The sequence below is a fragment of the Cimex lectularius genome, unplaced genomic scaffold, assembly GCF_000648675.2.
Source record: "Cimex lectularius strain Harlan isolate CLEC.00 unplaced genomic scaffold, Clec_2.1 scaffold167, whole genome shotgun sequence".
Lineage (NCBI taxonomy): Eukaryota > Metazoa > Arthropoda > Insecta > Hemiptera > Cimicidae > Cimex > Cimex lectularius.
In genome coordinates, this window is record NW_019392811.1 from 196,295 (window position 1) to 224,241 (window position 27,947).

At 32.4% G+C, this 27,947-nt stretch overlaps 3 protein-coding genes across 5 annotated transcripts; 1 reads left to right on the top strand and 2 right to left on the bottom strand.

Annotated features, from left to right (window-relative positions):
- Nucleotides 1-832: 832 nt before the first annotated feature.
- On the top strand, nt 833-8,660 carry LOC106672462 (ubiquilin-1). The gene is made up of 10 exons (XM_014403918.2): nt 833-1,316; nt 4,807-5,005; nt 5,080-5,324; nt 5,384-5,522; nt 5,589-5,705; nt 5,836-6,197; nt 7,195-7,349; nt 7,418-7,532; nt 7,596-7,707; nt 7,789-8,660. The coding sequence occupies exons 1-10, from the start codon at nt 1,212-1,214 to the stop codon at nt 7,866-7,868; spliced, it is 1,629 nt and encodes a 542-aa protein (XP_014259404.1). The 5' UTR covers nt 833-1,211; the 3' UTR covers nt 7,869-8,660.
- LOC106672463 (lipase member I-like) lies at nt 6,206-16,436 on the bottom strand. 3 transcript variants are annotated; one of them, XM_014403922.2, is made up of 7 exons: nt 16,276-16,436; nt 14,075-14,168; nt 13,865-14,013; nt 13,176-13,442; nt 12,938-13,120; nt 12,701-12,866; nt 6,206-6,513 (listed from the first exon to the last, which is right to left on the bottom strand). In XM_014403922.2, the coding sequence occupies exons 3-7, from the start codon at nt 13,878-13,880 to the stop codon at nt 6,357-6,359; spliced, it is 789 nt and encodes a 262-aa protein (XP_014259408.1). In that variant the 5' UTR covers nt 13,881-14,013; nt 14,075-14,168; nt 16,276-16,436; the 3' UTR covers nt 6,206-6,356. The 3 variants fall into 3 exon arrangements, with proteins under 3 accessions (XP_014259408.1, XP_014259405.1, XP_014259407.1); XM_014403919.2 differs by lacking the exon at nt 16,276-16,436 and adding an exon at nt 14,268-14,393; XM_014403921.2 differs by lacking the exons at nt 6,206-6,513; nt 16,276-16,436 and adding exons at nt 12,048-12,278; nt 14,268-14,384.
- Nucleotides 16,437-18,983: 2,547 nt separating this feature from the next.
- LOC106672467 (ER membrane protein complex subunit 1) lies at nt 18,984-27,314 on the bottom strand. The gene is made up of 16 exons (XM_014403927.2): nt 27,134-27,314; nt 26,928-27,046; nt 24,364-24,544; nt 24,155-24,304; nt 23,808-24,096; nt 23,477-23,663; nt 23,297-23,413; nt 20,901-21,079; nt 20,673-20,837; nt 20,556-20,610; nt 20,267-20,496; nt 20,013-20,202; nt 19,757-19,954; nt 19,521-19,646; nt 19,227-19,460; nt 18,984-19,160 (listed from the first exon to the last, which is right to left on the bottom strand). The coding sequence occupies exons 1-16, from the start codon at nt 27,274-27,276 to the stop codon at nt 19,000-19,002; spliced, it is 2,724 nt and encodes a 907-aa protein (XP_014259413.1). The 5' UTR covers nt 27,277-27,314; the 3' UTR covers nt 18,984-18,999.
- Between the last annotated feature and the right edge of the window lie 633 nt (nt 27,315-27,947).

Consider the following 27,947-nt stretch of genomic DNA (forward strand, 5'->3'; position numbering starts at 1 on the left):
TGTAAATGTTACATCAGAAATTGAAAAAAAAAAAAAAAAAATAAAAACTGTCTGAACTAAAGTTAACTGTAATCTAAAATTTAAAAAAAAAACGAAAAAAAATACAAGGCTCAAATTTTACTATTGTACTAGAGACTCAGGGACAACCAGTGTAATATATAGGATAAGTTTATTACAATTTTTGAAAATGTTTTTTTGTATGTTCAATATTATCTGCAAATTTAATTTAATCCATTTAAAAGATGGTATCTAATTAAACAATTATTTTTTATTCTTGTTTATCTTTGTGATATATCTAATAAAAATAAAAAAATTAAAAAAAATCATTGACTTCCTACTCCACCTTCAATTTATTTCTCTTGATAACGTTTTCCTACCAAACAAATGTACATTATATTGATTTGTAATGTACTATTATTATTCAGCATATTCTATAGTATTGGTGTCAGAAGGACTCACAAACAAATAGTACTAGTCAAATTATGTTTTACCGTTTTATGGGTGTATAAAGTTTGTGTTACAAAAATGGGGAAAAACTTATTTAGATAGCTAGTTATATTCACCCAAACTAATCAGAAGTTTAGTAGTTCCTGATAATTTTGGTCTGGTTATCCTTACTGTTTTAGTATATATGTTTAGTATATATATGTTTGCAGTTGTCGTATTTGATTTTGTCATAAAATTATTTATTTATATATAATATTGTGAGTATTATGTGAGGGATTTTATAATACACAGACTTTTAACTTGGATGGCTAGTTAGCTTACTTTTTCATATGTAATTTTCGGAAGGGCCACCAATTTTTTTTTACAAGATTATAAATATTTCCTTCTGTTCACCAATATAAACAAAGTTTGCGCTGTTCGATTGGTAGTTGTCGAGCTGTAGAAAAAGACGGACATATAATTCTTTTGAAAGTGAAATACGTTTATATTTTCGACAGAATTTTCTTCTATATTATAAAGACAGATGAGTTTTTTCCATTAAAGTTTGTTAGTAGAAAACATTCAAATAAAAACCACTCTGGTTCCGTCATTTCAATTAGTTTCCGCAGGATAATTCGTCTCGAGCATATTTTCTTCCCCGTTTCTTTTTTGGGAGGCGAGCCGGGGCCGGGGCCGGGCAAACCTGGTTTCACTTCACTCTCCACGGCAAACGAGTCGGTCGAGTCATTCACATTCGCACCGACGGCTAACCAGTCGCAGCCAAAATGGCAGAAGGTCGGGAAAACGAGAAAAAGAAAATTAACATCACAGTCAAAACCACGAAGGAAAAACAAGCTCTCGAGGTTGAAGAGGACGCTACGATAATGGACGTGAGTCGGACCCTCTTTTTTTTTTTTAAATAATATTTTCACCTTCCGAGTTAACCCCGAGTGGCACGTTCACAAATAGGCGTATGCCGATAATCGCTTCCCCTGTTTCGTCAATTAATTGATAAAATCCTTTTCGCGTTCTACTCGCCGAGGTTAAATTCACATTACTCCTCGCCTCTAGTCCCTTTATCCACGGTTCATTTTCATTTCCACTTATCCCACTTTTATTATCAGCCCGAAAGACACTTACGTGCTTTTTTCTGACGTCGGTGTGCAAGAATTTGTTGCACTTTCTCATCATTGTTTTCTTGTTATTGTTTTAATTTTGACAACGTTTATTGGTCCTGACACCGTCTACTGCATATTAAAATAACGAAAACTCCATTTTTATATAACTGTTTTCCCTGTCAATCAGACGAAGGGGTTGTTTCATAATCTATAATCAACAGTTTTTTTAAATCCCTTTTCCGAGAGAACGCCAGTACGAATTTATCATTCTCCCATTTAAACAATGGAAATGAAGTAATATTGTGAAAGCAAATTCAATACTTTCTTAGCCCTGACTCAGCTTTTTGGTATTCAACTTTTGGAATCTTTCCACTCTCTTTGAAACCACTACCTCTTACTAAAGTGCATTCCAAAACCTTACCAGTTACAACATATGTCAACTTAAAAATACAAAAAGAAAGTTATGCGGGAAAATAATATCGCAGATTGATAAGAAATTCTTCATTGTATGACTTTCTTGCATGACTTCCCACTTCTTCATTAGACATGATTTTTCCTCTCTCCTTACCTCAATATTTTAGTATATTTATTAAATAATAATGGAGAGATGAGCGTTCTGATTATTTTATTCTCAGACGCAGTTTGGCTTCTGTGGCCATCTTTACTAACTACAGACTTATATAAGCTCAAGTATGCATATGCTTGTTATACACATGTGTGTAGAGATGAGACTATCTTTCTCACAGTTCTTGAAAATCCCCCAGCTTTGGTGTTGGCAGTCCGGGGTCAGATCCCGGTCTTATCCGTCCAGCTGCCAAGGTTGGGCTGCAGGGGCTATCAACAGCTAGGTCATTTCAGGCCCCAACGCAATCAGGTGACTTTCCTGTTCTATGACTGCACAACTAAAACTATTAAACCTATTTTTAATACCATTTTTGGTTTATGTTGTGTAATAAGGTGTGTAATAATATTTGACATACCTGGACTTTGGCACTAGAAGTTGAACTTTAGCCATGAGGTCGTTGTTGCCAAGCTTGAGCTGAGTTTGACTTACAGTTCCTTTAATTAAAAGGCTGTTGATTTCTTGCGTCATAAAGATGTCACCCTTTCACCGCTGATGCGGAGGGTGGAGGTACAGTAGAGCATGCCAGATAATGAATAAGGGCAAAAAAGACTAATCCTCAGTTAAAAATATATTATAATTGAAATTTAAATATTAATAACCCAGGGGCATCAGTGACTGCAATAGTTTGGTTTGGTTTGCACTCATCACTGTAAGGTAAAGGTCTCGGGTTCGAATCCAGCAGCCCTGCATACGAACCCGACATACTTAGAAATAGTTATTCAGATATCGTGAGATGCGGTCGGGTGTGATGTAGGTTTCAGAAAAACATTTTCTTTATCGTGCCACGATAAAGAAAATGTTTTTCTGAAACCTACATCACACCCGACCGCAGCTCACAATATCTGAATAACTATCGATTAACGGTCACTAATCTCTACACATACTTAAAAATATTTTTTCCCAAAAACCCTGGCACCTTAAGGGTTCATATGATGACGTGGTTGAAATACCCTCAGAAAACAAAACAAACAAAAGATAAATAATCCTTTCACCAATTAAACAAACAATATTAGTTAAATAAAAATGATTTCTTTTGTCGTTAAACTTTTTCCACAAATCTCGTTAACTCAATGGACAGTATCATGTATGAACGGTTTCATGGCTTGAGCACACCTGTCCCCTTCCTCCCCCGCTTACTCCTTCCTGGGCAATTGGGTTGGAAGGTTTTTGAATTCCTCCTTGTTTCTCGGTCTACCCTGCTACCCTGGATTGTGACAAAGGTATTCTGCATATTTCACTTTATTTTGTTAATGGACAGAAATGACTGTTAAGTGTAAGTGAAATTACACAACAGGTAAAGATGCAATAGAAAAATAGGTTGAGTAGCTGTAGGAATAAGGAAAAGTACATGGTTAGAAGGAAGCATATTACCGTTTGATACTGTTTTTTTTTTTTTTTTCTTCGTATTTGTGGACAAAATAATGCACAAATACAAATTATTCCACCGATGAACTTAACATGTGTAGATGATCTAGTACAGACTGGAAAAATTTCTGACGAGAATTATGTGCATATTGTCTTCTTCAAAATTTCAGAAAAATTGGAGGATCTAACAAAACATTGAAATTGAAGAATCCTGTTTTTGAAAACGAAAGAATCACACAGGACGAATATACCCCCAACAATGGTTTTTGGGGGTATACGTCATGAAGATAAAAATGTGTCACGCCGGCTTGTGTGGCCATGCTTTTAAGTGTAGTTAAATTTTTAGGTATGGTTAGGTATAACAGATATTAAAAGACATTAAATTATTTTCATTTTAAGTTGTGTGGTCATGTAAGGCCTGTAATCAATTCTTAAAACCAAACCCATTCAGTGTGATGCTATATTTATTTTGTGCAGTATTTGTGACCATTAATTAATTATTATTTAGTAATTGTGAGATGTGGTCTGGTGTGATGTAGATTTAGAAAAACATTTTCTTTACTGTGCCAATATTTTGATCTTTTTTGAAATGATGTCTTCAGGGCTGGGATTTATAAACATTGTTTAAATTATACAAATAAATGCAAGATGTGAAAAAATGTATTTATACAATGATAGGAATTTTAGATTCAAGATCTAGATTTTCAAATTATTTCTGTTATTTGTTGTTTTATCAGACATCAAATTATGCATTTATTCTTATTGGTATGTGAAATTGGATCTGGTGTACGACTAGTAAGATCGGTCGTGACCAGTTATCCTGGTTTGATAGTCTCGCTATTTTTGTTTGTTAAAAACCTCTTAGCATTTCACTATTGTCAGAGGTTGATTCATTCTGGCCAGTGCGACGGGACGATCAGGCTATCGCCAAATATTTATTGTCTGTGTTTGCTTTCGGATATGATTGTGCAGTGGGGAACATCAATATAATTTATTGAAGGGAATACAACATACACAAGGGAATACAATATACAAATATTCCAATCTTACTTAGTGATTAATAAAATAATAATGTGTATATTATATTCTCAAATTGCCATAAATCCATTAATTTTATTTTATAATCTAAGATTTTAAAGCAAATCATGGTGATAAGCGGCTTCCTCTGATTACCTTAATATATCATAACAGTAATTATTATGTAATAATTAATTTTTATTGAAATACCTTTTTATTTATTGATATCTTAATCTATACCAATTTGATTTTCAGTTTAAAGAAATTGTATCCAAAGTGTTTAAAGCCCAAGTAGAGCAAGTTTGCCTGATATTCGCTGGGAAAATTATGAAAGATCATGAAACATTAGCCACTCATAATATAAAAGATGGTGTTGTTGTCCATTTAGTCATAAGAACTTCCAGTCAGTCACAAAGTAATCCAACTAGTTCACCAACACCCAACAGGCCTGCAGGTATCATTACGAAATATATACATTTCTCTCCATTCAAGGCTATTTTAAATATACATTTTGTTTTCCTACTGCAGAAAGTGAAAATCAAAGTGCAAACAACCCGTTTTTGGCTGGGCTCGCAGGACTCCCTGGGTTTGGAATGGGTTTAAATTCAGGGAGTCTATTTGAAATGCAGCAAAGGATGCAGAGGGAATTCAATTCAAATCCAGAAACCTTTAGGCAAATAATGAACAACCCACTTGTGCAACAGCTTATGAGTGATCCTAACAACATGCGACAGCTTATTATGGCAAATCCACAAATGCAGGAATTGATCGAGGTAAGTGAAGTTAGAAGTTAACCAATTGAATTAAAATTTAATTACATTGTGTTATTTAGAGAAACCCTGAGGTCAATCATATGTTGAATAACCCTGAATTGTTGAGGCAAACTATGGAGCTCGCTAGAAACCCTTCAATGCTTCAAGAACTGATGAGGACTCAAGATCGGGCCATGTCAAATTTGGAATCTATACCAGGTAATTAATTTACAAGCTATAATCCTTTTGGCAATTGTTTTAAATTTTTAACTTTTAAAATAATAGGGGGTTACAACGCATTGCAAAGGATGTATAGAGATATTCAAGAACCAATGCTTAATGCAGCAACTGAACAGTTTGGGGCGAACCCATTTGCGAGTCTAGTTACAGGAAATAGCTCAGGTTCGTTTTGAAATTGATATTAAACTGTGATCTTTTTGTATTAAAATACAAAACTCCAGAGCCATGATATTTTTGTAAATTTTGAGTAATAAATTATTGAGTAAATAAATTAATAAACTATATGTCATAGATGCAGCCAATAATCCTCAACAAGGACAAGAGAATGTGGAACCTTTGCCAAATCCGTGGTCAACAAATTCAAGGAACTCAGGAGGAGGGACCACAAATACAAATACTTCTGGGACTACAGGGACAGGCGGCACAGGCACCACAACACCAGGGTCAGGGGCCAACCCTCCTGGTGCTGGGTTGTTTACATCTACAGGGATGCAGTCCCTTATGCAGCAAATGATGGATAACCCCCAGCTAATGCAAGATCTAATGTCATCCCCGTACATCCAGACTATAATTCAGTCTATGGTGGCTGATCCAACAAGAGCACAAAATATATTCTCTCAAAATCCTCTGTTTGCAAATAATCCTCAATTGCAAGTAAGTTTATTTATTTATTTATTTTTTTTAATCGATCGCTTGCTTATTCACCCTAGCTTAGCAAATGTTGATCCATGTGTTATTTTGTCATTTGTTTCCTTTATTATTTGAAATGTCAAGGGGCATTGTCTTTGATCTGCCAGTCTGTGATTTTCTGTATTATGCAGATCGTAACAAACAAAATGCTGAAACTTGCCTGGCTGTCAAAGTCAGAATTGCACAAACATGGTTTTTTGCTGTCTGGTTCCTTGCAGTACCACAACTGTTCAATGCACGCCTTCGTGCAGTTCCGTTCTGGGCTGCAGCACCTGAAACACTTCAAAAATACCACTAGTATGCATACGATCGCCAAACGGAATGGATGCTTACGATAGAAAACATAGAATTTTTGCTCACCTTATGTGCAAAGAGTATATTTACAAAAAAATACAATCAAAAATATTTAAATCTAAAAATTTAATTTTTAATGTTCCACACTTTAGGGGTATTTTTTATATATTGCATAAATAATTCAACATCAATTTTATACACCATTGCTACAGTTCCAACGGCAATGAGAACTCCAGAATTGAACTTGGAAGCAGGAAGAATACAAATATGCTGGTCACAGCTTTGCCAAATAACAACAAGGTGATGCCATTTTGTTATGGCACTCTAAGCTGTCAAAGGATGATCATAGATAATCAAACAATACAGCTTTTTGATGGCATCATATTGTATAATTTCACCATGATGTGACAAATAAATTGCTGAAAAACAAGAATAGCATAAATTTGTTGCTTTATTAAGCCCCTTTATTAAGTAGATTTTTTGGTTTAATTGTTAATGGTAAATTCAAGCCCAAAAGTTATCTGATTTATTTTATTTATGGATTTCCCCATGTTGTCATTGGGGTGATATACCAGATTTATTTTATATATTAGCAACTTTTTTTTAAATTAACTTTTAGTAATAATCAAAATTTAAATATGGCTAAGTTTGAGTTTATTTTGTTCAGGCGAGGATGAGGGATATGATGCCACATCTTATGAATCAACTGCAAAATCCTGAAGTGCAGAATCTATTTTCAAATCCACAAGCTCTTCGCGCTATACAACAAATTCAGCAAGGGATGGAACAATTACAAGCAGCTGCACCACAGTTTGCAAACTCGTATGACAATTAATGTAAAATAATTATTTAAAGCGGATTTTTTAGTTTAATTTTATATTATCTTAAAGAATGGGGTTAAGTGGTGGTATCGGAGCAACTCCACCACCCGCTGGAACAAACGAGACCAATAACCAAACTCAGCAACAACAACAGCAGTTTTATTTAAACCAACTTGCTAGTTCTGTAAGTACGCATAAACTCATAGAAAACTGGAAATTTTTCAAAAACAATTTGGTTTTTTTCTAGATTTCAAGAGTGACTGCCCAAAACAGCAACCAGCCTCCTGAAGAAAGGTATAGATCACAATTGGAACAATTAACAGCAATGGGATTTGTCAACCATGAAGCAAACATACAAGGTGATTTATTTATATTTGTCAATCTTATCTTATGCATAAAATGAAAAAGCAAAATATAATTATCAATTTTTGTTTTTGCAGCACTTATCGCTACATTCGGTGACGTGAATGCGGCGGTCGAAAGGCTACTGGGAAGTGGTCAACTGACACCTCAAAGTTAACATTCCACCGTGTGTGACACTGTTGTTTAATTGTGAGATAAGTGAAGAAAAAGAGGAAGGACGTTTTGTGCCACTAGCCACAATATTCCAGGAATTATTCACCACCTTACAATTATATATCATAAATTATATATAACTATTTAACTATTCATTTCATACATATGTAACAATGTGAAATTTGCTCCCAGTACAAATTTCTTTTATGTATATTTCCTTTTTTTTTTCTTATAATTTTCCCTCTGTAATAAAGACACAGCTAAAGGGCCTAGCTGGTGGCATGAGGTGTATTGTTTTTTGTTTACAAAGAACAAGTAAACGTGTTTTAGTGTTGTTTTTTCCTGTTCTTGTTATTTAAATAAAAAGAGAATGGATAATATTAAATATTTAAACAAATTTAGAGACAAATAAATTATTCTCCCTATTGTATAAGTCGGTATATTGTTTTCAACTGAAACTCTAGTAAAGAAACAGATTTTTATCATATATTTTCACAATATTTAGTAAATAGATTTATTTGATACAATCCTCTAAAGAAAATGCTTTCATCTTTTTTTTTTCAATGTTCTCATTTTAGGAAAATGATTAATGATTTTAAAGGTAAACAGTTGAAACAAGGTATTTAGATCTGTTGAGCACATGAAAAATGAATTTATGGATTTTTATGTGTTGGAATAATGCTCTGTAATAACAATATGCAATAGACCACCTATCGTAAAAGCTAGAAATTCCATTTTTGAAATATAATGCTGTCCAAATTGAGTTATACAATAATATATAATGCTGTAATGGTCATTGTTCTAGTGGTATATTGATTTGTTTGTACATATACATTATTACACAATTTTGTTTTCATTTATTTCCTGTCAATTCATCCTAACATTTTCGCTAACAAACATTAATGCGAATATTATTTGATTGTTGGTATTTGAAGTGTTGTATATGTTGGGAAAACGACTTAACTTAATAAATTTGATTCTTATATCAACATTGACAATAAAATATGTTAATTTGAACATACAATTAAAAAATAGCCTGAACATATTTACAAAATTATATAAAAGGACATTGAAAAGAACTGACTTTTTTGAAATTTGATTTTTAGTGTACAAAAATCAGTAAAACAGTACTTATTTCTCTTAGTATTTATTACTCTAGTGCTATTATCTTTTTCACAAGTATAAATATGTGGGTAAATTGGTAGAGGTACAATTCGAGCAGAACATCTGTATAACTGTAAAAATGAAAAGAATATAGTAAGAAAAGTATGCTGCAAGCGTGGCATACAATTTTGGCGTATCAATTTTTAAATAATGTATTGCAAAACTCATTGATAACGATATGTAATGTTAATTCAATATGAATTGTTGATCAAGCTTGATTCTGATCATAGGTCCCTTGAACGCTTTTGAGGTTTAACTAACATTAAAAAAGTTAATACATATAAATAAATAAATTTTTTAAATTACATTTTTTCAAATGAAAATAAAATAGTTCCATGTAATTTTACCAATTGCATTATCTAATTGTATGTCGCTAGTGCTTGGTCTACCTGTTCTTACTGTTTTATAAGTTTATTTACATGGTTTAATAATTTTTTGTCAATGATTTTGGTTGATTTGTTCATAGATCATATCAGTTTATACTTCCTCATGTTAGGTCCACAAAAGTAGTGGACCAACTACAGAGGTACCAGAAACAGTAAACTCATGATTGAGACTGGATTTGTATGCAATTTTGTTTTGTCAACTCGACCATGGTGATCCGATATCTGAATCTTACCTCTATGGTACAATTATTCAAATTTTATTCTGCATATTTGAAGAATATTTTATAAATTTGTATATTTGAAGGGTATCGCACATTTATTTTTAAAAAATGAATTAAGCAACTAAGAACGAGGCAAAAATCGAGAGCCTAAAATTAATTTGGATTTCAGCTTGTTAGGAACAATGACATAAACAATAGAATTCTTTTGAAAAAATCAACATCTTTTTTGAAGCCCCTATTCCAAAACTTCTAGGTGCAGTATTGCCTTTCCTGAAAGATTACTTTTTAAATGAATAAAAATATGGAAAAGGGTGACATTTGAAAGACCATAGTCATCTCAGTCCTCTTTCATATTTTCAACACAGTTCAACACTAAAAAAAGCTTAAAGTAGGAACTTCACTTCTAAAATAGCAGGTTGGATTTTTCCTTTCAATGCAACAACAATTAGGTAGTAAAATCCTGATGATGCAGGAATTATATTACAAGAGAAATTAAGGAAAAAATACAATTGACGAAAACACTAGATTGACTGAATTAGGAAACTAATTATCCAAAATGGAAACAATAAAGTTGTTTTATAAGGAATTGACAATTTAGTTTTTTAAGTTCCTTCAAGTAACTCCCATCACTTCTATTGTCATTAAAAAATCTTTTTTGAGGTACAAATTAATGTTGAATATTTGCTATATTGATTATTGAAGATCATGAGTTGTGGTCTGGTGTGATGTAGGTTAGAAAAATATTTTCTTAATGGGGCCAAGGTTTCGATCTTTATTGAGATCATCTTCAGGTCTTAGGATTTATAAACATTGTTTAAATTATACAAATACATATAAGATAATAATATGAATATATACAATGATGTGCACAATATAGAACTTTTAGGTTTAATCAAAGTTACAATTAATACAGGTTTTTAGTTGAGATAAGTCAATGGCACGAGCGGGATTTGAACCCACGATCTTCGGCTAGATACGCCGCTGCTCTACCACTTGATGTATCGTGACCTTGACTTTTTTATCTCAACTAAAAACCTGAATTAATTGTAACATACTAATTGGTCAAGCGGACTACGAAATTAGTGAATTTAATGAATTAAAAAATTAAGTATACTTCACTAAAGCTCTCCGTGGCCATTTCATTTGTCGTCGAGAATCCAATCCGATTACACGACATTTGAAAATGGCAAAAAGGAGGGAAAACTCAAAAGGTGGGGTTGAGATAGGAAGTTGATGTCCAAGTGGATCGAGGAACCACAAGCCAAAGATTGTGGGTTCGAATCCTGCTCGTGCCATTGAATTTTTTATCTCAACTAAAAACCTGAATTAATTGTAATATATTAATTGGTCAGGCAGACCACGAAATTAGTGAATTTAATCAAAGTATTTGTACTCATAGAAAACACACTCATCAGATTTTTTCTAATCTGTCTGACCAGATAATCTGCAGCCAAAATTTTACAAATATTTTATATATTGATAAAACACAAAGGAAGGTAGAAGAAATATTTAAAAAAAAATCAAAAAATTGTATGCCTTAGCATCATCGGTGCCACTAAAACACCCCGCAAGCTGCCACCCCTACCCTATATATGCAAAAAAGAATGGCGGCGATAGAGGAACTAAAAAATTGTCAGACAGTAAAAAGAAAGGATTAACAGGTTACCAGCCATACCAAAATCTTTGTCAAAATTAAAATAAAAGACATGGCTAAAACCATCTCTGATCTATCAGAAAAAATACTAGACTTTGATAAACAATTCAAAACAATTACTTAAAAAAAGGGGCTGATTGGAAAAATAAAGGAAAATGAGACTCAAAGATGGGAAAATAGTATGGGCATGGGGGTCTAACTTTGAGCACCACAACCATCTTCAGTACACTGCTAGCCATAGAAATACATGCACATAAAATAAATAATAAACAACTTAAAGGTGCGGCAGTAATTCATTTAGACAAGGCAGCTTGAAAGGCTCTCCAAGCCTCCGATGTAACTTCAAAAATTATCTGAGTCTGTCTAAATTCCCTGAAAAACTGGAATCTTCAAATTGGGTCAAAGGTCAGATATATTTGCTAAAAAAAAGGAACATTGGAAGAACTCACAGGCCCAACTCTATTTTTATTTATTTGTTTTATAGGCAAAACCTATTAAAAGTATACTATATACAATAATTCAAAACTTAGAAGAGCTAATACAGAGATTCATTATAAAACACAAATAGTTAAAGGAACAACTGAACTAGAATTACCATACAATAACAAATAATTGGAGTATGAATTATTAAATAAAACAGCTGTAAATATATGCAGTTAACATAATTAATGAATACAAACAAAACAACTAAAAAAGATAATTATTAATAATATCCAAACTAACATAATATAGTAATATATTAATATATATAACTGTAAATAATAATAAAAATAATAATAAACAAAACTGACAAAATAATAATAACAACAAACTAATTTTAAAAGTGAAAAAGCTTTGCAGGATAAGATCTGTCATTCTAAAATATGTGTTTAAGTGCCTGAATATGACATCAGCATTTAAATAATGAGGACAGCTTTATTAACATCAATTTATGTTAAAGTGCATAAGGCATAGTTTGTCTCGTTCTCACATAGTACATCCCTCTTGCGCTAAAAAATAGCCAAAAACATTGGATTTTCAATTACAAATTGGCATTAGGCTCTGATAAGTTTTATTAAGCATTTGAATTTTTAAAAGCTCATTAAAAACTTTTAAAAAGCTTTTTGGAAACGTAAAGTTGGTTGTAAAAATGAAAAGTTTAATTATGACTATAGATTATTCTAGATATTGATAATTCATAGCTTTAATTACTGGATAGTTGTTAAAAAAATATAAATAAATAAACAAAATGAAGCATTAGCATGTAGCATGAATCGTTTGACACGCTTCTGACTCTTCACAACTGATAGAATTTGCTTAATTTTTTATGTAATTTGATCTAAATGACCACAAGGTCACAAAGAAAAAAGCAGCTCAGTATGTGACCATTTCAACAAAAAAAATCTTGTTTCATTGTTATAGGCTGACTTACTTGGTATTTGCATCATCTCCCAACAAAATTTTAGGGCTGTCCTTTTTGCTCATGACACAGTACAATTTAATTAAATTTATCTCGCAAGGCACACCCCAAAACCCTTTGTTACTATTCAGTGATTCAGCGTACACTTCGACTGCTCTTACATGTTCACAACTAATATCTAAAAAAATAATTATTATTGTGTAATGGAATGTTTATTTCTTCAAGAGAATTGTCCTAAGAGCTACTGACTTCTGTTGCATCCGGCTTGAAAGCCTCCATTGATGTAAAAGTCCAGATGTCCCGAGGGGAGAATTATTCCTCTCGTCATCAATCTGCTGTGTATTATCTGAACGAACTCAGCGTCGTTAGAGTCCAAACGATACAAATCAGAAGTCACGTAAGGATCGAATATTGGCATGGCAGGGTCGAGGCCTATCAATCTGAACATATTGAATTGATCTGTAAAACTTTGAAACAAAATTCTTACCAGTTATGCGTGGAAGCTTTCTTTTTTCATATTGATTGAAATATTTGCCGACTGAACCTGATATCTGTGCTCCTAAACTGAATCCTACTACATGTGTTGTTTCAATGCTGACATCTTCACTCCTTTCGTCAAGGAGATTTTTAACGGTTGTGGCAATGCACTTTCCAATTAAATCTGCATTGTACACACTACTCGGATAACACCATTGCTTCACCAATTCAGAATAGTCCACGGAAATTATATTGTACGTCCCCTTTTTGAAATAGGCTATGAAGAAACTTTTCGTAAAAATTAAGATCAAAATAATTTTTACTCTAGTTTAAAATAAACATTTTATTCTTTTATTATTTTTATTGTACGTCGTTGAACAAATTATTGCAACATGGAATTTTATTTATTAACAGAACGTTTTCGATCTCATAACATGAGTTCTCTTCATTGTTAATTACATTTGTCCATCCTATAAAAAAATCAGTGGACTTCCCAATGATGTGTGAGGTCAAAAAGTTCTGTTAATAAATAAAATTTCATGCTGTAGTATTCGTTCAACAACCTACTTACAACACAAATAATAAAATAAACTGAAAAAAATATTGTTTGAAAAAATCATTCTTTTGATAGATAAAATAATTTATCTAATATTACCATTTTATTCTTATTGTGTTTTATAGGCGTATCGTACAACTTACATGGTCTAAGTTCCATGTTAGGTGAGTAATTTACATTTCCAGTATATCCGTGGAGTATTATTACAAGTGGTTTTTTACTTATCAAAGGAGCTTTTATAAATGAGTTTTTAACTTTTGGGTCTAATTTATACGGATTGTTTTGTAGATTGCTGAAATAAAAAATAAAAATTACTAATTCAGCAGTAAAAATGGAGACAAAATGCTATAGACCTTGTGAATAGGTAATAGGAGACACCTCTGCAATCTTCATTTAGTATTATACAATCGGTGGTCCTGTTAAAAACACTGTTTAACCATGAATTACCTAAAAATAAATAATGTAAACAGTCATAATAATAAAAATAGGAATAGAAAAATCATAAAAAAGAGTATAATTTTTGTAAACTGTAATCGTTAAGTATACCATGGAACAAGAGAAACAGTAAGGCATTCCTCATTATGGCTAAAATGTTTATAATCAGCCAACATGCTTATGCATGCAAATATATATATATACAAGTGGCCAGAGATTAGTGTGACACTCATAACTAATAATCTTTTACTGACAACTCATTTATTCACAAGTGAAGTAGTTAAAAAATAACATATTTTGAAAATTGTCATCAGTCCTGACCAAAACCAGACAAATTTCATTTAATATGTCAATTTTATGTAGTAGAAAAATGTTGAATATTTTTACTAATTAATAATAATGTAAGATTTCTCTGGGGTCTGTGGGGTGAGGAAGCTGTAATTTTATCGTTACAGATAATTTTGGATTGCCTCTCTGTGCTGATTTCCTAATAATAACATGGTATAAAGAAAGATTTGCACAATTATCCTCTAGGTTCTATGTTTGTATAATAGGAATATTTTTGATTAAACTTTATGCTTTTTTACTGTCACTATTTGTTTGTTAATACAAAATTTATATTATACTACCACTTCTTGTGATATATTTTGTTAATAGGCATAATTTTATCCATATTTTGACTTGAGATTGTGTTATAACTTTGTGGATTTCTTGAAGTTCTAGAAATCATCACCCTTTTTAAACAAAGCTAGAAAAATGTGAATGAAAACTTTTTTTCTAAAATAATCACTGTGTGTGAAAAACGTCACACGCTTTATTGTTTTCCCCATATAGACCTTGAAGGACCGTTGGTTAACTTAAACCTTGGTTAAGGTTGACTTAATTTTCCACCATTTATCTCTGCTTTCCAACTTTTTATACTACCTTCCTCAAATCTTACTCCACCTCCTCTGACCATCTTCTCTTCGGTACCTACTTTCTTCCTTCCTTCTACTCTATTTCTATATAATTTGCTCACACTCCTGTCCATATCCGTTCTTTCCAAATGAACCAACTTGTTGAGCCTTTTTCCCTTAATTTTTGCCACTAAATCTCACGATGAGTATTTGCTCTTATTTTCCAGACCCCATTTTACAGTTTGGAACCAAATATTCTTTTCAAAACTTTTCTCTCCCAAATTATAAGGGGGGGATGCTTTGGCTAAGTAACAGTGTTTCGCACGTGTGCAAAACTATAGAACAGATAGCTCTTTTATAAATTCGGAGGACCATACATTCTTATGAAATGGACTTGGACTTCATAAACCAATTTGATGAAAAGAGACATCTGCTGCCTGCAGCTAAGCTAATCTTCCTTTTACTTCATTTTTTACCTCTCACTACTTTGTGAATATGACGCCAAAATACTAAAATCTGTTACATTTTCAATATTTTTTCCCATTTTCAATAGCTTTCAACAGAAATATTCTGTTCAAACCTTGAAGCTAGTATAACTTAGTTTTCTCATAATTTAACCCTAACTACACCTTTGCCATTTTTTCTTCTGCTCAAAGCTCCCTTCTAATGACTTACCAGTCCTTGCCATTGAAACTACATCATCGGCATAAACCATGAATTGTCTGGATCGACTGAAAATTGTACCATTATAGTTAATTTCAGTATTTCCCATTACTTTTTCTGAGCTAAGGTTGAACAGTAGAGTTGACAGAACAACACCCTGTCAGAGCCCTGTATTAATGTTGAATAAGTGTGTGTGTGTGTGTCTATATTATATATGATGAGATTACAGATGTGTCATTTTTATTTTACAAAGCCATTATAATTGATTTATTTCTAACTCCCCTTCAAATTTACCTTAGCTCACGTTTTGTAGTAGGTTGTAGGTATTTTGTTGTAACCTCAGTAGAACGTGCAATCATGACCAAAATTTTAAGTTTTGTAATTTTGACATGTTCCAACTGATATTGGCTAACATTTTATGTCATTCAGATTATTGCAAAGAAGTATCTTACAGCAAATTTAGCGTTCTTTCAAATGGTGTAATTGGATTTGTTGTAGTCTCACCATTTTGGAAGTTGTAAGCGTATTTATGTGGTAAGGTAGTAAAAAGTTGAAAAAACCTAAATTGACGAATATCTTCAAAATAGAGCACTTTCCGAAAATTTTCTCCTGGGCATTTTTTGCTCCAAACGAAAAGTAGAATCGATTCCCTGAGTTTCGTCAGAAGGAACTGGGACACCCAGTATAAACTATGATTTGTCCATTGTTCAGCCACCATTTTTTTTTATTGAACACATAGCCAATTAATTTAAATATTCTGACTCGTATTTGCCAGATTAGCAAATCCCATAGCTTTTTATTTGAGAATAATATGTAAACAGTATAGACAGTTCGTGTAGATAGGTTTGACCCCTCATCCACGAAACCTAACTAGCTGAACATTAGAGTTTTCTATTTGGTAAGAATTACTTTGTGCTATGCAAATAAATGAGCAATAGAAGTGTTGTTATTATAAAAACAAAAGTGATCCTATGATTTTCTTTGGCACTGTCTTCCTACAAATGTTATTTATGCATATTTTGACAGGGACCATCCATTTTATACAGTTTCCAAATTATTAAACCATTGTTCAGGCATTGTAATTTTCAATTTTGTATAAGTTACGCAGCAAGGGAAAATAGAATAAAGCTAACAGTTAGTAGAAAATAAAACTGTTAAGGAAAAATCATAAGATTAACTGTAGAGGTCGAAATATAAGAAAACATCGTTAAGGAATAGTTTGGAGGGTGTGAAACAATACCTGTTTACAGATAAAAACAAGACCATTCATTTTGGTTTTATCAAAAACATGATTATTAAAACAAAGCATTTTATTTGAATAGTCAAAAAAGCCTTTTGTTATTACACGCCATCTTAATAAGGAAAATGTTGGAGTAAAACATTATATAAATTTTATTTTATCAATACAAGCACTGGCTTGGACGTCAAAATTCTATGAGGAAAATAGCACAAAACAAAAGTTCGGGAAGATGAGCAAACGGTTCGAAACGTCGACACTACTGTAAAAAAGAGAAAAAATAGAATTTTAAATAAAAAGGACTGCGTGCTCATTATTGGAAAAGTAATACTAAAATAAATATAAAACATTATATAAATGTTAAACTGTTATAAAAATTTACTGTTATAACAAAAAAATATTATTGTGAGTATTATTTAGTTGAGGTTTGCAATGTAAACAACTTGTAGTTTGTACTCTGACCATCCTGAAATTGGCTTTTCTTTGATTGCATTTGTCCTTTTTTCTTTTTAAATTTACAAAGCACTGAAGATTGTAAAATGCCAAAACACATCTGACAGATTAAGCCGCTGAGAATAGAATGACCAAGATGAAGAAAGAACAAGAAAAAAAGTTTATTGTTACTAAAATTATGTACAGATAAAATAATGAGAATAAATCAAATTTTAAGCCATACAGCAATGGCCACAGACTGCTAGAGGTTTGGGTACAAGCTACACAATAATTATTTATGAATAAAATACGGAAAAAATTCAACAACAAACTTACTTCTTTTCATCTGTCTTTCCTTAATAACTGAAGTGATCGGTCCAAATCTCTGATACTTTAGAGCTGAGTGAAAGATACACACTGCTCTGTTGCTTTGGGTTGTAAGAAAAAACTTGAAGACCATAATGATCAGAGTTACAACTAAATTATATAAAAAAATATATATTATTTACCCAGAAACAAAAAGGTTAAAGGAGTCTCTCTTTACAGCCTTACACCCTTTTGGTCTATTGTGCATCAATGTCTAGAGCTCTTCATTAATCTTAAGACTTTTTACCAGATCCCAGGTGTTCCCTTCAGCTTCAGGCTTTGGCTTGTCCTCTATCAGGAGTAAGAACCTCAGCCTCCAAGTACATTCCTCTGTTTCTTCTTCTTCCTGGCAGTATTTGCACAGGTTTGTTTCTGCTGCTCCAAGTCTATAGTCAACAGTTCTACTATCATTCTAGTCCTAACACATCATAGATTTAGTAGTTCTGCCCTGATGACCCTTTGATGAAATTTTTGCTCCCATAAAACTGAGGACTTTTATTTTTATTTAAATTGTTGATTTAATTATACAATAAAAATTAAAGAATAAAAAGATATTGGAATGTAAAAAAATGAAAATTTTAGCAAAAAAATTATTTATTATTTTTACAAAATAACATTAATTTATTTACATTCGTAAAGTTCAATATTATTACCTATTGACAATTCATGATCTTTCAATATAAGGAAATGTGGAAAGGACATAATTCATTATATGCACATAGCTGCATAGTTATGTATTCAAAAGATAGGCAAACACTTAATAAGAAAGCTGGTAAACTGGAATGTTAAAAAAAAGTTATAATAAAGTAAAATTCATCTTCTAATTATAATTTAATTAAACTTATTGCAGAAGTTTGAAAGGTGGTTGTGATGACAAAATGTCAATAGCTTGCTTGTACTAGTTCAATGAGCTTAAAATTAAAATATCTTTTTTATGAATTGAAGAAATAAGTTCCTTACTTATTGACAAAAAGTTAATTACAATTTACTTTTATTATAAAATGATCAAATGATAAATTTAAATTATTGAAATTTGTAGGTTTATTTCCTAACTCTTTTGTCTGATACAATGTAAAAAGGGTTCTTAATAAACATATCGTCTTTTACCCTTGGCATCGCGCACAATACTTTTGGAGTTCCTCCCCCTCCTCTCACAAATAAATAAATTAAAAAAGTACATTTCTTGTAATGAGATCTCAACAAAAACATTCCTTCAAAGGATAACAAATGATATAAAACCATAAGTGATTTATTTCCAGGCCTGCTTCAGTGCTTTTCTCGAGGCCAACCTCTTAGTAACGTATGCAGCTGTAATTAGACCCGTGAGAACTGCTGTTATCAGCCAGTATTCAAAGTCATCCTTGAGCACATCAAAAGTCTTTGATGGTGAAACTCTGGTATAAAATAAATCTAAAAAGTGTATTAAAAAAAATGAAATTCAAATTTTGGGTATCATCATGTTTGTAAATTTAATACCTAATCCATAAATAAATACTAAAGATGTCGATTCCAAACCAGCTGGTGATGTATGAATCCCTTCAATTTTAATAAGTGTGTGGTTGTAAGTTATCAATGCTTCTGGAGGAAGTGCCAATTCTGGTATGTAAGGCAAAACACCTTCCTCCCTCATTTCGGCGGTTGGAGTTACCCCCCTTCTAGAATCTAAGAAACTCCATGGAACTTCCATTACTCCTCCACTTCCCAATCCGACTGAAATAATGGTGGAAATATTAATTTATGAAGAAATCAAAAATGTGCAGATTATCTTACCTAGAATATGTTTGCTGGTGATCCCCTTCTCAGTTATAGTTTCCTTCATTGTTGTTATATGGTGAGGAAATATATAAGCCTGCCTACCAACCAATGGCTCTAAAGGTGGATCCAATGATGAAAATGCTGAAATTTTTGTGATTAATGTTTAATTTGATTGTCTTTCAACTATTAGCTAAAATTCTATTAAAATTGGACTTAGCAAAAAATAAAAAGATAAAAAATTTACATGTTACCTGTAGTGTTACGTTGTGTTTTGCCTTCATAAAGATCGAGCATTACAATTTCTGTACGTCTTGATTTTTCATTGAAAAATGTGTAAACAACCCAGTTTTCAGAGTGAACAATATGGACCGGTTCCATAGCACGTTTGTGAACGACTGAAAATACTATAGCTCCACTGACGGTATCAACTAAGTAAACTGATATAATACCTAGGGGGGATAAATAAACAATAAACATCTATTTAAAAAAAAAGTTATCATAGTTTACTTTTGTGAACAGGATCAGAAGCCTGCGTGGCGACAGCAACAAGATTAGGGTTTATATATTTATAAAGTACACTGCGATCACCCAGGACTCTACCTTGAGAATGAACCTTTTCACCTCTTCTTTTCCCAGTGACTGCAATGACTTTATCTGTAAGCTGTATCGACCACACAGGGTAACTTTTTAACGAAGCCTAAAAATAGAAATTTTTAAAATAAATTGTTAAAGCCAAATATTTGTTAGCACAAAACACTTACATCTTGAGAATTTTTAATAAAAGTTCTTCCACTCATGGCGTTATTTTTGGAATCTATAGTGTACACAAACATTGACTTGGCATGTTCAACAGCAACATCTTTTGTGCTCTCGGGATAAATGTCAACATCACCAGACTCATAAAGTATTAAAATTCCATGAACAAACTCCTCATTTGTCTCCGGAAGTAGAAGGCACTGTGCTACTGGTTGTTTTAAATTGATAAAACCTTCTAAAAGACAAAACCACGTTAAATTTTCATTATAGAAGCAATGGATACTGTTCAAATACCTAATGATTGTCCTGTGATTGGATTAAAAATGAACAACGCTGATGCACCTGTGTCCTAAAGAGAAAAGCAAAATTGCATTTCAAATTGTAAAAAAATAAATACACAGTACAAATTACTTTTCTTTTAAGGAGTAAAGTCATCATTGTTGGATTTGGTAAATGTCGTGAAGTCCTCTGAAGAAATAATGGCACAGTCTGAGATTCCAACTGATTCAAGGGTGTAAAGTCTTTCAGGTAAAACTGCCAAATAACTTCACCATTTTCATTGTCAATGCCAAAAATCTTAAAAAATAAATATATTTAATTAAATGTATTATTATGTTTTATAAAAAAAATGCCTCTAACCTTCATGGCACTTGTTACAACCAGAATAAGTTTATGAAATCCGAAAGAATCTCTGACGAGATCTTTTCGTACTCCGGGCTCAATGGTAGAATCCTTTAGACCGAGGACAGTAACAAAAAGGTTTTTTGCTTGGAGTACCTGGCTGCTCAATCGCCTGGTTACCATACCCAAAATTCCACCTGTTGGTCAAGTTTAAATTTTATAATATAACTAGTGAAATCTTCAATATGCCACTCTAAGCTATCCTATTGCTTTTTCTGTCATAAAATTAAAAATATTAGGCAGACTCACTTTCTACATTAGGTAGACTCACTTTCTATCTAAATCACACAACTGAAACTGAATAAAAATGTCGAATAATTTTATCATGACAATTTCTAATTTTGTAGTGATTGATCTATCAGAGAGATAATAGGTTATTTATTTATACCTCAACTTAATGTATCCACTTTTTGCCTGTTGCGTATGAGCTTCATCTAATAGATACTGTCTGTGTTGCTTTACTCCAAATGACTCAAAATGACTTTACTCAAAATGACACACAACAGGATCGATTGTCAAATTAGATGTTTTTCCTTGTCATACCAAGAGAAATTGATACGAGTGAGTCACACATGACGACCGCAGTGTTGTCTTTTGTTGCCTACCATCATTGTGTGGTTCAATGTTTACTCATTGTTTAAAGTAAGTCTTTCAAAATGGATTAGGATACCATTCTTGTATTCATGGAAAATTAAAAACAAGATGCATGGGTGGAACTTGCAAAAGAAACAGAAAAACCGACTGAAGAGTGCAAGAAGATGGAGTTTCTGTCTACCTGTAGAAAACTCTGATTCCAGCCTACATGTAGGCCTGTTTCTGATATTTATCATGAACGAAAAAGTGTATTGCACCATTGAATATTAATGAATGACATGCAACGTTATACTCGATAGCGATTTGCAACTGGCAAAAACAGGAAGACAACATTTCTCTCACAATTTCTCAACATTCTCGTTAATTTTTATTAGATCATCACCTACTGAATAATAATCTGATTCCGCAAAGGAACTTTTGTAATATAATAATGGTAAATCATACTTCATCATGTTCAAATTCTATGATAGAATCGGTAATGTTTGTGCACGAATTTATGCTAAGCCTTACACGTCCTGCCCCACTCGGCTCTCTTTTTCGCTAAACCTTGTCAGTCGCCCGGAGACTGTTGACAGCTCTCCAAAAACTCATTTTTTACAATACTCCAGCCAACCCTCTGCTTCACAATCTTGCCTTCTTGACATGTTACTTCTTAATTTTTGACAAACTTCACTTCATAGCTGTCTGGAAGAAAAGCAACAAATTGGAAAGCTTTCCTTCTTGGGTCGACCGGTCTGGATGCTCAGGTATCTTCCACTTATTTCTCCTCTTGAAAAAGTAAAAACTTATCTTTAGTTTCCTCTTTTCTCTCTTAAAGTTGTTCTTTTCTCTTTTGTTCTTTGCATTTAAAGTAATTTCCACTTTGTTTCCCTTCTCTTGTTTTCACTATATTTTTTTTTATTATGTGCGAACCTAATTTTGGTTCATCTGGTATCATGACAATTAATCAATAGAACATGCTTAGGATATTTATAAATACATATAGAAATGCAAATATTAATTCTAACATTACAAAAACCAAATAAATTTGTCCTTCAATAAAATTGCTTTTAAAAGAACAGAGATCAAGCTAAAAAAAAGTATAATGCAAAACGGAATGCAGATCAAATCAAAAGCATTCAAAGAAAAACAACTTACTTGTCAATCCCCAGTCCACAGCTGCAGGAAATTTAATATGTATTTTCATTAAAACTGGAAGTACTTCTTACACACATAGATATATTTGTAATATAAGTAATATTTCAATTAAAATGAATTTATTATTTTGGTACACGAGGACAAGAGTAATATGGGCAAGTAAAACAAGTCTGTTTTAAAAATTTAAAATAAAATTAATTTTGTTTGGAAGAAATTATTTTCAATAAATGAACTTGATGGTTATTTTTTCCATATAGAGGGATCTGATCAATTTCCTAGCAGTATTTCCTTGGATTTTGATTGTCATTTCCAGTTTTTAAGTTTTTTAATGTATGAAATGTTTTTTTCCCATAAGGAAGTGTGACATTGCCTAGATAATGGGTAGTCTGAAGGAGCAAGGCCAGGACTATTATGGAATACTAGCTCCATTGCTTTTTTTTTATTTTTTCAGAAGAAAGTTTAGATAAGAACCAAAATAATAAATAAATTTCTTAAGTTGGTAGGAACTTTTGCCTTTGAATACTAATTTATTAAATGAAAAATAATGATTAAAATTGTCTTGTGTAGTATAAACATTTAAACAGAAATTAATAATAAATTACAACTAAATAAAAAAATATTACCTCCTTTGTTGGCAAATTCCTTTTCAATTGCAGCTTCCTCCTCCGAAACAGGCAAGTCTATCATTTCAACGTTGATAACATTAGCCAATGCCTCTTCTCGGACCCAAAATAGTTTGCCTACAATCACATCATTATGGGATGATAACAGTTTACCCATCAGTAATGATAAATTAATTATACCTTTACGTAAAAGGATGGCTGAGTGGTCTACCGAAGAAATGAATGTGTAGCAGACAAGCTCGTTGTTATTACTGACAATGGTACAACTCGAGGAAGTATAATCTGGTAGGGAAAATGGATAAGTGTAGCTTGCAGTAGCTTTGTATTCACCATTCGATTCTACATTTATAGTTCTTGTCTCATATTTCTTTAAAAACAAGAAAGGATTAAGTTAAAGAATAATTAAAAATAAAAATGTTTTAAACAGAAATATCCTTTATTTTAAATTTGAAGAAACAAAAACACATTTATTGTTAGAGCAAATATAAATGTAAAATAATTCAATAATTACCCCACTTGCAAGGGCTGTTGTTATAATGTAATGATTATTTCCTTTCTTTCCAATAGACACACTCGCTCCCAAAGGCACGTCAACAGTTGTCAGTTTTCCTTGGTGACTAACAACGGCAGCTTTTTGTCTATTTTTATCAAGTCTTAGCAAGCAACCGTTTTCTAATGGTTCAACATTTTCGACGTTAAAGTCAAGCTGGGCAGAACGCATCGATGAATCACCCAAGTTGAAGAATGTCAGAACATTTTGTGAATTGACACAAGACACAACACCATTTGAAACAGCACATCTGCAATTTTCCAAAATTAGTTTTATTTTACTATTTTTTTAAAAATTATCCTTCTTACTTGTTTCCTGAAGATAACCACTGAGCAGAAATTGTTTTAGTCGAACCAGCAGGATTGCCGTTTTTCAAATGAAACGCCGTCACTTCGAGCGTCTGAGAGGCAAAGGCCAATTGGTACACTTTAGAATGGTCCACAGTCCATTTTTCAGACCTTGAAAAAGTAAAAACTTTTAAATATATCAACAGGCTTACTAAAAAAGAATAAATTACTTAGAATAAGTCAAGGAGTGAGGTGTGCTCCACTCAAACGTCTGAAGGCCAGTAGTTTTGTTCCAACCCCTGACCATAAAAGGCCCATTTCCAGACACTGATACAACCTCGCTCCCAACAAACAATTGTTTTATATCTCCATACTCTCCTTTTTCAAGTAACCGCCTCCATAATATTTTACCTAAAAATATTTATCATTTAAATTCAATTGGTATTGACATGAAAATATTGAGCATAATAAACACCTAAGAAGTCATTATTTAGACCAATGAAGTTCAGAGACTTTTTAAATCAGCCCTCAACATTCAATAATCCATTAAAGTTAGGCCATTTTAGACCTATAAATTACTCTTTAAAAAAACTGTGATTTCCAAGGAATCATGGTATAAATTCTTTAAGTTATGACCGCACTTGTGTAAGAAGCAGATCCAACAAACAAAGCCACCAAAATGAGGCTCAGCAGAACCAGTCTACCATATATGATCATTCACAATTCTAAATGTACTTCCTTTAGTTATGAAATTTTTTAGAGGTTGGAGAATTTCATTGGTAGTTGCTGGGGATCTCTAAGAACATAGTTCTCGGAGTTCTGGACAGAAATGAAAAGCTGATGAGAAATGCAATTCAATTTGACCCAACCTCCAACTGACAACCGCAATCAAGCTCAAGCACAATCAATATGATTATAATTAAGAATCAGATCTTTAGATTTTAGAGAAATTTAGTCGGTTATGAAAAGATTATCATCATCCAATTGACCACTCATAATTAACACTCGGACATCTTCCTATAAGCCAATCATGCTAGCATGCAGAGAAAAATTTCTCGGATTTGTCTCACACAATCTAAGGGCTGCTTATATTCCATTTAGAGGGTGAGTAGGATATAATAACTTTCCTTGTTTTTCATGACCGTGCAAAAAATGCAAGAATGGGTAAAGTAATACTGCTAATCATGCCAATTTTTTCTCTAAAAATAAGACGATACCCTTCCATTGAATTAGTACCATAGAAGTAGTTTTGTTTTAAATGTACTTAATAAGTGAATGGATTAATGTATTATGTATGTTATTAATGTAACAACACAAACATCATAGCCATTTTAAGTCATATTACACTAGTTTATGGGCTTTCGGTCCATAAACAGTTCAAAGAATTAATGTCTCTGTATACAAAAGACAGTCCTTGGCAATGTTACGACTGAGTCGGTCTATAAGGAAATTTGAGATTGCCCTTAAAAAAAAAAAAAATAAATAAATAAAACATAAATATGTCAATTTATAGACATATTTAAGACTGTTTTACCCTGATGATGATCTTAAAATAGGTCGAATGCTTGGAAATAACAACTGAATTTGCTTTTTTCTTCAAGACCATACCTTGATTCAGTGTTTGTGAGTGAAAAAGTGGTCAATACTTGTAACATTGAAAACTTATGTTATTAGTGTATATTGAAACTGAATGTACTTTTTAGCATGAATTTATTGACAGAATATCGATACCTTATCAATCCTTAATTAGAGTAGTTATATATGTACAGGGTGATGGAAGTATCAAGTACACCACTATCCCCCCTGAGTGAATGGTTTATACATAGGAAAGAAAGTATTTAAGGGTGAGTGAGCATGTGAATGGGTTTGGACTGAGAGAGTGGTTGCATTAGGTGCTGAAACGACCTAACTGTTGATAGCTCCCAGAGCCCAACCTCAGGAGAAGAACATAAGACCGACATCTGACCCTGAACTGTCAACACTCGAGGTAGGTGAATCTCCTGTATTGTAAATTACACAAAAGCTGGAATTGCCAGCAAGCTGTGAGAAGTGACAGGCTCAACTCTGTACATGTGTTTGAATGTTTATACATGCAAGTTATATATAAGTTATTATATAAATAAATAATGAGTGTTATAGAACAGAAACAAGTTTCTTGGCCTAATAGCCGGTATTTTTTTATCTTTGCAGAAATAGCTTTCTATTGTATACGATAACAATGTAAGTAGTTTGCTGCTCAGTTACTATGAGTAAAGGTATTTAGTATATTGTGAGGGTTAATAATAGAATATTAAATACTCCGTCAAATCAAACTCAGCTTATTTACATGCTTTGTTTTATTGTTGTATCTTTGTTAATAAAGAGATGGATATCAAGTATTGTACTTGGCTGAACAGTACGTACATGCTAATGAAAGTCTAAAACTGTTCAGCATAGCAGCAATATCAATTTCATCTTAACTAAGACCTTAGATAAATAGAATAATTAATTGAAATAGTTAATATGGTAAATTATGACCACTATCATTTATGGATTAATTGGATTACATTGTGCCATGAATGCTGAGGATTGTCTAATGTCAGATACTTAAAGGTCCGTGTTGAGATTGAGCCTTGGCTGTATGTAGGGAGCTTGTAGGCATACCGCAACATGGTGAGTGTAGTTACAGCCTAACAGTTTTGTTTTCTAAATCATCTTTCACTTTGAAATTACAACAGCCAGCTTGGACTTATGAACATTGTTTACAGTTATAACATAGAATTTAAGCTATTTTTCTAATTAGGTAGACAGTTACCATCTCCTTTTAGGCCAAATGCTGCAACTACATTGCTATCGGTAGCGACAAATACTCGAAATTGTTTCAGGTCCAAGTCCACATAGGAATACCTCACTTTTCCGACGTACGATTGTTTCCTGAAATAGTTTGGAATTGAGGAAAGTTAGGGTGTACAGTCATCACAACAAGGCCTCTAATTTTGGCCTGTTTTTATTGAAACTTACCAATCGAACTTGCCGACTTGGTCTTCATACAGGGCGAAAGATGCTCGGAAGAATAACAAGAAGCTCGATAAAAATACAATACTTTTCCGGCAAGTGAACATGGTAAAAGAGTAGGACTTAGAAACCTTCCTATATTTGTGCATGAGCACGATGATAACAAGAGGTGTAGAAGAATGCGTTCATGTCAGATAGGTTGAAGCAGCATCGCCTCCCATCGAACGTTGAAAAAAAAATCGATTTCGGATGATTTACAATTTAAAAAATCTTTGAAAAATTAAATATTTCTCTCAATTTTTGTGGGGAAGTACCACAAACTGTCCTTCGACATGATCACATTCTCCAGGTTTCATGCTGTTGTTATGATCATGCTCATGCCTATGCAGCAATAATATTACTGCATATTTATTAATATATTATTTCTTATGTAAAAGATAAAATGGTAGCATACAATGTGTAAGTAATGTATATTATGTTTTTCTTATAATTTGACTAAGCACTAAATGATCCAAAAAATAAGTTGAATTCTGCTAGGAATTAAACTTCAATACTGCCATGGTGGATTCACTAAAAAAAACCAGTTCAGTGCCAACAGAAGAAGGGTTCTATTTTTACTCTTTCCTGAGGTATTAACATTTTTGTTATTTTAATCAAAAAGCAGATTTTTTAACATAAAATCATAATTTCTCAACTTTAGCGTCATTAAAAAAACAAATCTGAGATTTATTTTGTAACATTAAATTTTCCTCGAGATAACATTTCTGTTAAAAAATTCTCACTTTCGTATAAATGGTGGCTGCTCAAAGAATGACTTTTT